Here is a 13,074-nt window from a genome sequence, read left to right as displayed (position 1 = left end):
ATGGGTAGGATCATACTCTGCATGAAGCTGCTGGATGTTTAAACATGAAGACATTTTCCTGATGAGATAGTCCACTGCTTCCAGAGAGCTGTTGTTTCGACCCAGCCTGCAGAGTGCACATACACACACTTAACTCTGCTGCATAGAGTCGGCTACAAATCTGCAAGATCTTGAGATTCTGGGTTTGCTAAAAGTACCATCTCTTTGGCAGTATGTACTTACCTTACTGAGACTAGTCTTGGTTGTTTGGAGAAAATATCAGCGATGTGTTTAATCCCTGTGTCTTTCAGATTGTTGTCATTCAGACTGCAACACATACACAAAAGCTTGGTGTTAAAGTTTTAACCTGCAGCCAAAATATCTCACCTCATATCAGGTATGAGGATTCAGAAACCGAATCCTCTGTTTACTCATTTCCAAAGTACTGAGGACCTCCAAAGAGGAGATGTTATTTGCTGTAGCAGTGAAGTTCTGTGAAACATACATACTTGATTTCAGTGATGTCTGGACAGTTCGGTAAAGCAGAGGCCAAACTAGCCGCTCCTGTGGCAGTCAGACTGGCACCACAAAACCTTGAGAAAACAGACAAAATCAGCCACTTATCTTTAAATCTGTGAGTGTAGTCTGTGAAAGGACAGCATTTAAAATACACCACTTTTGCTAAACTATATAAGAATTAAAGACAGACTGCTGAAAGAAAATACAATGGGAAAATGACAAGAAAGAAAGAAATCTGTCTCTTACTCCAATTTTTTTAGGCTTGTGAATTTTGGCAATATGGAGGCCAACTTCTCTGCAAACTTGTCGCCATACTTGCGGCTGCGAAAACTGAAGGCACACAAAGAATGAAATGAAACACAGACTAAACAAACCTTCATGTCCAAGCTGAGATGCAAAGACTCCCCTAAAATATGTGTTGAGCACATAGAAGGAAATGTCATAAAAATGTTTTAAAGAGATTTAATCTGTACAGTTATTGGCCAAAAGGGCCCCCCAAAAACAGCTTCACCTGCCTGGACAGCTTGACAGTGTCAGGGTTCCTATACTTCAAGGAATGTAAGATTTCAGACTTTTAAACCCTTTTACTCCTGAAATGTTTTCTTGTGCTACATTCAGACACCTTAATTAACACTGGACCTTGAAACCTGAAATAAGTTAGATTTCTTTCAAAAGTAAAAATTCATAATGAGACACCTGGCAAGACAAATGAATTAATGTATATAGAAAATAATTAGATTTTATCAGAAAACAGCAGAGGAATGTCCAGAAATATATATATCTAATTAGTTTACTTATATATATCTAACATTATGTTACAGAAAAATAATTTTTAGCACATTCTTCAGGTAATTTCGCAGTATATTTCTCCTGCTCCTGGCAAGCATGTTACAAGTACATGGGAGCTCTGTGTGATTCAGGGACCAGTGACACAGAGGCCTTGAGAGCTACTGGGAACACTTGCAGCTGCTTGTTGTAATTATTAATCAGGATTTCCTTTGTGTGGGGACTTGCCCATGCAAAATATAAAACTTTACATGCTGCCATTTGCATAAACTAAATCAAGTGTGCAGAACTCCATGCTTTCATAGCTGTCTGTCAAGCTTACGCACAAGAGCTTCAGTTTATTTATCTCATAGAGTCTGAACATATTTTTTTACAGCTGAGTCAATGTACTGACCAGTTTCCTTTAATCTTCTTCTGGAGTTGTGTGTACACAGTGCACAGGAGCTCATTCACTTATGAGTTGATCTGATAAAATATCCCTTAATGGTGCCAGCTGTCATCTTTTTGCACTTGAGTCCGGGCTACTGCATGACTACTTGTTCCAAAGAAACTCGGCCAACAGTAAGAACACATCAGGAAATGAAGAGCTTTAGTCAGATTCACAGTGTGTGGGACAGGTGGCCGATCAGCTGAGGAATGTTGAGGGCAAAGCAGCAGCTCTTTCCGGAGCCACATTCACTGCCTAACAGATTTAAGACCCTTGGCAATTCAACACCATCCGTCTTACTGTACCGTTCTCAAATGTTATGCCTCTGGCCATAAAAATAGGTCTTAAGCTCACGTCCGAAAGCTATGTGTTAGCATTTTGTCTGTGCACACTTTGCATAACTGGTAGTCTCCAACTGAAGAGAAAATCCTTCATGGGTGAATATAACATGAAATGTTTAACTTCAGAGGATTTAAAAAAAAAAAAAAAACATGCAGGTTTGTTTTCTTCAAAACAAATGGTCTCTTTTTTTTGTCTTGAAAAATTTTTAGCAATTTTTAGAGAAAACATTTGGGGATTTTTATTGTTAGGAAAATTTTTTAATAACCTTTTTTTTCTTTTTATCTTTAAAAGAAAACATGTAGGCTTCTTTTTTCATTTTTGGAGAAAACATTTTGGCATTGGTGTTTTTGGCAATTTTTTTTAAAGAAAACATTTGATATATTTTTTTCTAAAACAAAACAATTTGCCTTTTTATTCCTAAAGGAAATCAGAAACAAAATATTTGGTTATTTTTTTTCCTTTAAGAATATGTCTTCCAAAACTCACCAAAATGACACCATTTATCAAAGCTAGAAACTGTAAAAACAGAAATTATTGTTGGATTTTCACATTTCCAAGGTCCCTGGACACATCGTGTGCTATTACACAGGTTCGTGAAACAGATTTCCATGACTTTTTGCAAAACATGTTTTGCTTGTGTGTGTTTTGGTACCTGAGGTAGTGAATGTGCTGACACCTGGGCAGGACATCTAAACACTCCATCTCCATTGAGCATGCTCCAAAGTCCAATCCGATGCCACTGTCACCTACTGAGTTAACTACAAAAGCCAGAGCATCAATATCATTCGGTAACAGCCGGATGTTGCGCAGCTCCAGGGTGGATCTTGTCCCCATGACCTGCTTTGCTAGTTGGGTATCCTGGCTCTCCTGGACACAGTGGCAAAGCTCTAATATCTGTGAATTTGTAAGAAGGAAGAATCATTAAGGGGAGAAACAGAGAGAATGGGTAAAAGTTCGGTCATATATCCATTTGTCTGAATTTAATTTCATATTCTACCTTCGGTCCAGTCAGGGTGTTGCTACAAAGGTTTTTCAGTAGTTTCACAACGAGAGTTTGCCGTTTTTGGACCCAACTTTGGCCTCCTGTTCCACCAGAGGTCCTGGCTAGTTGAGCTAAGGCTGCAGTGCATTGTGGGGAAGCCAGACCACAGATATACTGGTGCAGGGATCCAGTGAAGACTGTCCTCTGGTCTGACTTGGTCATCCAGCGAGTTCTCAGACTGAATCTAAGACAGCAATGAGGAGGGGAAATTGAGCAAAATCATCTCTTAATTTGGTTGCTGTGTAGAGAACAGTTCCTGGTCGCTCCAGCCGGATAAGAGGATAACTCACATGATGCAGAAAGCAGAAAAATTTTTAAAAAAAAATCATTCCCACATGGCATATTTTGGCATGAGATAAATACTAATTGTTTTTATTATGCTTGTTTGTTAACAGGAGCAAAACCATGGACACATTTTACTACGAGCTGCAAACTCTGAGGGGGGTTTATTGTTTTTATGGATGTTATAAAAAGAAGTCTTTGGGCACTTTCACATCTGCAATTTGGTCCAGAGAAGGGAAAGAAATTATACATTGTTGCATTTTAGTTCTGGTACAGCACCTGTTAATGCAGTTTAGTTTAATTTAGTTTAGTTTAGTTTAAGTTTGGTTTAGTTATACAAACGAATCAAGAGGAGTAAACATGAAATGTCAAAACAACACCCTTTTGCAGTTAAAAAAAAAAGTGCAGATAAATGTTTATCAAATAAAGAACATATTTCAAGTAAGTCAGTAAGACTTGCTGACCGTTTCTTTGCGTAATATGGCCTTGGCCTTGTAGACACTTAATGTAGCGTGAATTTACTGAAGCTGGTTTAAGTACTTTTCCAGGTGTTTATATTTTGAATGCATCCAGTATGGTTTTCTAGATGCATTCAAAATACTTCACTGGTGTGTTATTGTGATCACGATGACTGAGTGCAAAGGTGGGTGTGATCCAAGCAAGGGTGCTAAAAGTAGGGGGGTGGGACGTAAGTAACGGGCTGTTTGCGCCCCTTCTTTACACCCCTGGCCCACAATCATTTTAAGTTGCAGACTGCCACATCCCAGATTCAATTAATCATTCCCTCAACTGAACCAATTTTCGGCATACTGAATAAATCGTGAAAATCTCTTCTCTCATGTCATGAGTTACACTGCAACATAAACACTGATTTAATGTTGCAGCAACATTGCAAGATGTTGTCTGGTATGTGGCCATGGTTTCCCACACATTCATTTATTTGTGGTGACCCACCACAATTAAAACAGAGCCGGACCGTTCATTAGGAACACTATTGGAACACCATTTAGTTACTGATCACACCACAGTTTCTGAGCACAGAGAGTACTGTGGGTAAACATGGAGCATCACAAGATGGCTTTTATAGGGTGACCGGAGTCACCTCCTGCTGCTTGACGTCTGCTGTGTCAGTGCTTTCCACTTCTGCTGGCTGCCTGACCCTCCCCTACTGTGATTGGACCATCCGCTTTATGCCTGCATCAGTGAATTTCAGGCCTCCTTCTAGGGAGTAAGGACATCTCACGTTGTACTCAACTTACACGACTCATCTAGTTCCACAGCGAGGTTATTCCTGGTATGTTCCTGGGAGAGTGTCACCTTATATGCTGAAATCCTATAGTTCTCTGAACCCTGTGCTGTTACTAAGAAAATCCAGAAGTACGTCAAGCACATTGATGGTTAAGGTGAAATTTGTATTTAGTTTAGATGTCACCTCCCAAGATTGTTTAATTCTTGAATAGCATAATTGTCAGGAATTTCTACAAACAAAATACATTTTAAAGCTTAGATTGCAGAGTTTTAGTTTGGTGACACAGCACACAGTTGGCTTTTACCTGACCTGATAGTGGGTGGAAAGGTGTTAACAGTATCAATCAACTGAGAAAGTACAAAGCTAGGTGTTGGTATTCAGAATATTTTGAAATCAGGTCATAGAGTACATGTTACAAAGTAAATATACATGCATTTCCACTCTATGCTCAGCTGATAATCTGGTGACTCTTTCAACAGGCACAAACTAAATATTTGAAGAAAATGCAGAGCAAACTAAAAGTGTTGTACAATGAAAAAACAAAAGTTGTGGTTAATTGTAATTATTATTAATTCCATGCACAGATGCAGGTACATTGAGCAACTTACTGCGACTGTCATTAAAGGGGCTCTAAGTGAAATTTAGAGTGTCTGATAGTAATACTCAACTAACGGACCACAGGCCAAATCTGCAGGGTGTCAGGTGGCAATTACAATAAAAATAAAGTGACTCACTCTGGGAATTGTTTTTGTACTTTTAGTATCCTGAACATAAGGTGCCAGAGTGCATAAAACAGTCCTAAATCCTAGAAACGTCCCAAAATCCTAGGAATGCCCTAAAATCCTAGAAATGTCCTAGCATCCTGAAACATGCATGACACTGCTGACAATTGGCCCCTGGCCTCCTGTAATTTTGCAAAAGTGGCCCCCAAGCAAAGCAAGTTGATTGTCACCTTGGTGTGAGGTGTCTGCACACGGTTCTCAACACAGGGGCCCACGGCTAGCAGCTGGTGATGCTAACTCCATAAACAGCGTCAACAGCAGCTACAGTGCTAATGGAGCTAACAGTGAAAAATCGAGGGGATCCGTTCTGTGGGTGCAAGACTTTTGTGGGGACACCCTCTTGATATGACTGCAGAATGAGCGCAGTGCAAATTGGCGTTAGCAAATGCGGCACACACTCACTACTGCTCACCCCAACAAATAACAGAGAAGCTCAAATTACGAGGTTTACTGCTATATTAATGCTCTGAATGTTACATACAAGACTTTTGAATAGTGTCCAAAGTTTTGCATTTAGAAAGGCCGCTTGATCAATAGCTCTGTAGAGGAAGCTTGCAGTTGCCTTGAAAAATATAACCATGTTCTTTCCAGTTTGGCTTTTTTGAATTCGGTTCCTTACCTTTTTTTGAGCTGTGCGTCACTAACATCAGTACTGGTCATGATTCTGAGCGCAGCCAAAAACTCCTGTAATGTCAGATGAATGAAGCAGTAACAGCTGACAAGCATCCCATCCTCACGTCTGAGGTCCACCTGACAGGAAGATATGGACAAAAGTATTATTTATTAACAGTCAAACATAAATATTTTTAAATAATTTTCATCCCTTTATTGTTTTTCTTGTTTCTGCCATTTTTTGGGACATGTTTTGGGGGTTTTTTATATTCCTTTTTTGCTTATTTTCAGGTAATTTTCTTGTAACTGTTTTTTAGTATTTTCCTTAAGCATAGGAATTTTACATGTAATGTTTTTCATTTGCTGTATTATTTAGTTTACAGTACATCTTTCCTTTTTTTCCACTTTCAGCAAAGTATGATGGATTGTTTAAATGGTAAAACATGCACTCACATTGTTTTTTTCTTGTCTTTTAAAAGTAATCTCTTTGACTTTATTGTAATATACACAATTTCATGTATTTTGAGTGGGCAGCAGGAATGACTGGGGCTGGGGATGTAGGGAAGGGGTTCTACTCAATGAAAATAGCTCAGAGCAGCTCATATAAAAAGAAAACAAAAACGGGAGGAAATGAGCATAAACTGGTTCATTTTTTGGGACTGTGAACTGAGAAAACTTTGAGCCAGCTCTGATGAAGTGGGAACTTGCACAACACCACCAACAGTCGCTCACATGCATACAAACCACATATATCCCTCCCCCCTCCGAAACTAACACTGCCCTCTAGTTTCAGACACCCTACATGTCCCCAGATATGTAGACAACATTCACCACATACTCTACAGTCAAGTCTGACCTGCGAGAAAAGCCCCGTTCTAATGGAAAACTCCAAAACATCCTGAGAGATGTCTTCTTCTGTGAAGAGGATCTTGCTGTTCTCTAAGCCTTCCCAGGCCAGCTGACTGAGCTCACACAACTCAGATCGATACCGACTCAGAGCTGTCAACGTGCACGTGATACTGCACAAAGAGACGGAAAAAAAGATAATAATGACACAACAAACATTTGCTGCACTGGTGCATTATATAATCAATTATGTTAAAGTTAAAACTGGGGAAAAAATAAAGGGATAGTATGGATTTTTTTTTTTTTTAATGGGGCTGTATGGCATGTTTTTTTACAGTCTGTGTAGATGTTTGTAGGTACACCCCGAGCTTGGAATAGCAGGCAGGAGGAGCGACATGGAAGTTAAACAATGTACTGCTGTGGATGGAGGTCAGCAGCAAAAATATTTTAGCCACCTAAAACAATCTAATTTTGGCTTGGTGAACACAAGAACTGCTGGTCACCAGATGCATTGATCAGTTAACTCTTTGAAACCTGAGCAGAAAGGTTTGACTTCTTTGACAAAACATGGGGCAATGTCACATAAATTTCAAGAAATTTAAAGAAGTAGACAAGAGAATGACCTTAAAATTAGAAAAATATTTCAATGTTTCATGTTAATAAATCTATATTTATGTTTACTATAATTTTACATCTCAAATTATGTAACAGAAAAAATATATGTATTTTAAAATCATATTCAGCACTCTTGGGGTTTTTTTTGTTTTGTTTTGTTTTGTTTTGTTTTTGGGTTGGGTTGGGTTTTTTTTTTTTACTTTTTTTTTTTTAATTTCCCTGCTAATTTTTGGGCCATGTTTTGTCAAGTAGCTTGTTGCCTTCTCCCAGTGTTTTTGAAATAAATCAAACCAATTTGCTGTGGTTTCAGTGGATTAATTTGTTTGTATTATTGTGTGACTTTCTCACTAATTAACTAAATAACTGATTGAAGCAGCATCAGACCAGCAGCTCCTGTGTTCAACAATATTAAAATCACTGTTTTTCTCTATGGAGTCTGGTTTTAAAGAGAGCAGTATAAGAGCTTCTGTATGCCGTGGGAAATCACCAACTCTGGCAAGGTTACTGAAAATGCTATAAATATAGACAACAAATAAACTGACTTTTTTTGGTGGTTAAAATACATTTTTTTGCAGAACCCCAACCACAGCAATACATTGCTTGGCTTTCATGTTAGACTCAGCCTATGGTCAAGCACCTTATACAACTCCAAAAAGTTTTAAACTATTCCTTAAATTAGGCGTTATTGTTAAAGTGAAGACATTGCACTTGTGGGTTTTTAAACAACATTCTATGGAAATATTTTTATGTTGTGCACAACATATATGTGCAACCATGTTCATAATAAGCAATACCCTCTGCACAATCTTTTTGTCATTTTTAAAAGAATTGTAGATATTTCTAGGGATTTTTTTCTGGATCACTTCTCCCCCCATGTAATGTAAAATGCTTAAAACTAAAATAGCAAGGAATGAACCTCTTAATTCACCCCGTCAATGAAATTTTTGAAATTGTATATACGTTTGTTGGTGTGTCAGCAGTGTTAAATGTGTTACTTTGTTTAGTGTTTTACTCAGCCCTCACCTCTCTGGAAGTCTCATAGTCACTGGCTCGTCATTGCCTCCTCTTCTATCCGGATCACGGCTCAGAAAGGCACCAAGAACGGTGAGGTAGACCTGGGTGAGCGTGGAGGGAATCTGGGCTTGTGTTGGAGGCAGCTGGGCTCTACCATTTGTCCCGTCCATCATTATGTCCTCACCTCCTCCTCTTCTTACTCCTTGATCTCCCCTGTGTACGTAACTCGCTCCTCTATCGCCATCTTCCCCTCTTCCTTCCTCTGGAATCTGTGCTTCTTTTTCTTCTTTTCTTCTCACTTTTCTCTTTGTCTCACCTCCTCTTTCTTCAGTTATTTGCGTCCTTCCTGGGTCTCCGCCTACTAGCAGCAAATGCTCCAGACAGATGCAACAGATGTTGCAGAGGGCAGGGAGGGATGACATGGCGAGTAGGTGTTGACTAGAAAGAAGGAGATCTGCTGCCTGCTCCCCAAGAGCTTTGTTTGCTGAGTGACCTTTGCAGTTGAGACATAAATTAGTTTAAGACCATAGAAATTAAAGTTTAACCCACACAGGTGTTTTCACTTACTCGTCTGATCTGACCTCTTGTATGACTGTGAGGGCGTATTCACAGTGGGCTTGACTGAAAGCTTTATGACTCTGCCTGACTTCAAGTTGAGCAGCTAGAATAACTCGAAATAACTCAAAACACGTGTACGGGAATGCAAGATCAATCTCAAAACATGCATGAGGAAAGTGCAACATATAATTTCAGCCAACATTAATTGTTTCAAAACTAGCTTTAAAGGGGACCTATAATGCTCGTTTTCAGGTTCATACTTTCAAGGTTTCTACTAAAATGTGTTTACATGCTTTAATGGTAAATATATATATATATATATATTATTTTCCTCATACTGTCTGTGCTGGAACACCTATATTGGGTCTTCAGTATTTCATTGTCTCTGCACCGCCATTTCAACCAGGCAATTTCTACTGTGAAAATTTACCAATAAAAGTTTATAAACACAAGCAGACATGTTCCAGCAGGAATATGATCCAAAATTGGGGAGAAATTTACAACATTAGCAACAAAGATTACATGTTTCCCTGATGTTTGCATGTAGCTTCATGTACATTAGCAGTGAACCAGGAGTCAAGGATCTGAACAGCAGAGAATATTTTTATATTTTTTCAAACTTTGGAAAGCAACATCATACATTTTGAAACTATTTCTACAGTATACGTAATTTAGCACTCCAAATGATAAGTCAAGTTTGTGGAGTTTAATTCAACTATGTATTGAAGGGACTGCTACAGGGAATGCTATAAATAAGCAATTTTCTTCAATGCAAAAATAACTGCTTAACACAAACCAAGTGACCCAAATAACAAAAACCAAGTATACAGCTCCAAAATCATATTATTGAGCTACAGTCTGTCAAACTAAGGCCTGCGCAGTGACACAGTGGTTAGCACTGTCACCTTACAAGTACCCCTTGGTCCTTCAGTTTTCCAAGGCATGCAGGTTAGTCTAATTGGTGACCCTAAATTGCTCGTAGGTGTAAATGTGAGCACAAGTGCTTGTTTGTATCAAGTGTCCACCCTGTGAATAACTCACGACCTTACCCAACCCAATGTCAGCTAAGATTGGCTCTAAATCCCCCACCCTGCAAAAATAACTGACCTTCACCTGCCATTTTCCATCCATCCACCTGGTGCCCTTGGACTTTCCTTCCTTTCCCCAAACCCCTAAAACACTACCCATCTACTCATCTATTCCCTCATCTGCTCTGCTGCTCTGTTTAACCTTCCCCATCCACCTCATCAGCTATTCTCTTTATACCACCCCAAATCCTTTCTTCATCTGTAAAATCATCAAAATTGCAGTGTGGTTTTTGGTCATTTCCATCAAGTTTCTGTTACCTGTCTGTCAATTAACTGCTAATTCTGGCCTGCCTGACCCACTGCCTTCCCAGTTTGGTCAAGTCTGCCTTCATTTGTTTACCTGCCTGTTAGGTATATTTCATCAATTAACCAATTAAATCTTCCTGTCTGCTTTTGGGCCCTTCTCTTGTTGCCACCCTCTCTCACCCAAACATAATAACAATTATGACAATGTAAACATTAAAGGATGCATGCTTCACCTTTTAGTCGAAAGAAGTTTTCCACATACTCCTTGATGGCATAGCTGTCCCACCCCAGCAGCTGCCCAACTTTATCTGATACACCTTCCAAATCGCTGGCATGACGTGTACGACAGGTGACCACCACAGTACATCCTGGAAGAAGCTGACGATTTAACAGCCCTGAGATGAGGTCTGCAACAGGCATTTGCTTTTCTGGGTCCAAAAGTTCTCTCTTCACATCTTGTGTGGGGACTTTGCTGTGAAACTCATCATAGCCATCCAGCACCCAACAGCTTTGCTCAGGATTTGAAAGGAGGTAATCCACAATGGCTCTCTGCTCAGGACACAGAATATATGAGAAATTAAAGAATAACACCAGACATGTGTTAGTTCACTTAGTTAGTTAAAAAAAGATTCCCAGGAACCTGTAAAATGGTTTAAAATACAGTCTTTGACTGGACCTGTTGTAGGGATGGGTATCAAGAACCGGTATTGATCGGTACTGGTACGTGATTCGGTCTGTACTTAAGTACAGATAAGCTCCATGACAAATGGTGGTCTTATCAGTCTTCCTGACATAAATTGTGTAACTCCAATTCATTCTAACCTGATTCTAACATATCTTGCAATCTGCCCCGCATGATGACGAAGCTGTCGGCATCAGGGGATGACGTAGGCTATGACGTTGATTGTTGTGCCGCTACCGATACCCATCCCTAACGTTGTGTGGCAATGTAATCAAACCTCTCTCTAAAGTCTCTCCACACAAGTCCTCTGACTGTGCTACTTATGGACAAAAATGAGATAAATTTAACATCAAGAAAGTCCTGATTTATGATCGTACTGTTCTAGTACCGCTACCTGCATACCTTTTCTTCGTTGCCCCCTTTCGGATGGAGGCAGTGTCGGAATAACAGCTCAGACAGGGAGAGAGGCTGGGATAGTACGTTGAGCTGACGAAACTCCAGCAGGACAAACAGGTATGATGAAGGAATAGGGCCCTGGTTGTTACAAAAATAGAGTCAATAACAACAGTTAATCAAGAACAAGAGGCTTCACTCGCAGAGTATGACCATGAAGGCCCACATGGTCACTGAAAACTGAACAAAGGATCAAGCAAATACCAATATTTCTCAGAGAAAAAGACGTTTTCAGATTTCACACAGCTCCCTCTGGATCCACAAAAAAGATTAATACAACTTTGTTCACATGTACTACTCAAGACAAGTAAACCGACACAGATGTGTAAATTGGTGGGGATCCCCTTTAGGTGGAACTGGCAGCTGTTAAGTTTTTGTTTGTTCTGGTCCACAGTTCATTTACTCAAAATAATGTGTGTCAGAAAGCGTTTCCAGGTGACAATTTTTTTTTATGTATCAACTGACTCAGTTTGATTGCACAAATAAAAATGTGTAGATCCCAGTTGATTGAAGAAGTTTAAAACTTGTATGATTTGCTTATATTATATTATTAATAATATGACATCAACCACATTGACACAGGGCATCCCTGATAACGACGCAACTACTTATTTTTAAAAAGTGACTCAGTGGTAAGGAAAACAGGAAACTTACTAGTCCATGTGCCCACTGTTTTCCTAAACAAGACATCAGCAAAGTTTTTCCTGACCCAGCCTGGCCGACGAGAACTGTCACCTTCCCTGCACACCCCTGCAGGAAGTTCTCCAAAGTCACTCTGGAATCGGTAGACCAGTAATCCCCATCAGGCTCTGAGTTTGTTGAAAAAAAGGTTACAATAATGTAAAGCAGATTTAAATTACGCATGAGCAAGTGCATTTTGTTTTCCCTTTTTACTCTTTTGATGTCATTTTTTTCACCTGTGTGTAATACATCAAAGTATATTTTTAATTATATCTAATATATTCTAATATATTTATATTTTTGAAGATAAGATTTTCAAGTAAATTCAACAGATTCTTGATGTACAATGAGAGGAAAAGGAAGTCACGCTGACCTGGTGTTCTGCCCCCTTTGTCTGCTGATCCAGGGGTTTGGTCAAGTTTTTCCCTGCCCCTGCTCGTCATTCTTAGGCTGACCCACACATTCTCCAGCTGGACCTCCTTTACCAGGTGCACACGGAGTCGATCCCACCTCCTTTGCAGTAAACGCATCACTGCAGCAATGTACTGCTCCCAGTAATCTGTGTGTGGAATGTAAAAATCATTAAACATAGTTTTTCTGTAGAAGGCAGTTGTGCAGAGGAAATTGTTTTTCTTGAGGAGATGCAATGCACAAATAAGCACCTCTAGTTTTTTAAATATGCTACACCCCACAGAGCCAGATGGTTCCTTTTTTATATTTAACTGCAGTTTAAACAGACAAATTCCTGATTATATTCAAACATACACACTAATTTGTTTTACAAATGTGAACATTCAAGATACAACACTTAGAAAAGTCACAGTACGAGAACTGAATTATTTGTTTTCATAAAGTCTGCGTGTGTCCGCCA

At 39.3% G+C, this 13,074-nt stretch overlaps 1 protein-coding gene across 1 annotated transcript in view; it reads right to left on the bottom strand.

Annotated features, from left to right (window-relative positions):
• Positions 1 to 13,074, bottom strand: part of nlrc5 (NLR family, CARD domain containing 5) — a 35,965-nt gene that overhangs the window by 18,290 nt on the left and 4,601 nt on the right. Inside the window, exons 4-16 of the mRNA XM_042496639.1 lie at positions 12,577 to 12,762; positions 12,177 to 12,331; positions 11,472 to 11,603; positions 10,621 to 10,936; positions 8,505 to 8,988; positions 6,877 to 7,039; positions 6,028 to 6,158; positions 3,051 to 3,279; positions 2,706 to 2,947; positions 745 to 828; positions 489 to 572; positions 223 to 306; positions 17 to 106 (exon numbers count right to left, since the gene is read on the bottom strand). Of these exons, the coding sequence (XP_042352573.1) occupies positions 17 to 106; positions 223 to 306; positions 489 to 572; positions 745 to 828; positions 2,706 to 2,947; positions 3,051 to 3,279; positions 6,028 to 6,158; positions 6,877 to 7,039; positions 8,505 to 8,988; positions 10,621 to 10,936; positions 11,472 to 11,603; positions 12,177 to 12,331; positions 12,577 to 12,762 (2,380 nt within the window). The remainder of the gene's footprint in view (positions 1 to 16; positions 107 to 222; positions 307 to 488; positions 573 to 744; positions 829 to 2,705; positions 2,948 to 3,050; positions 3,280 to 6,027; positions 6,159 to 6,876; positions 7,040 to 8,504; positions 8,989 to 10,620; positions 10,937 to 11,471; positions 11,604 to 12,176; positions 12,332 to 12,576; positions 12,763 to 13,074) is intronic.

This window comes from Plectropomus leopardus, chromosome 11, assembly GCF_008729295.1.
Source record: "Plectropomus leopardus isolate mb chromosome 11, YSFRI_Pleo_2.0, whole genome shotgun sequence".
Taxonomy (NCBI): domain Eukaryota; kingdom Metazoa; phylum Chordata; class Actinopteri; order Perciformes; family Serranidae; genus Plectropomus; species Plectropomus leopardus.
This window is presented reverse-complemented; position numbering and strand designations above follow the sequence as displayed.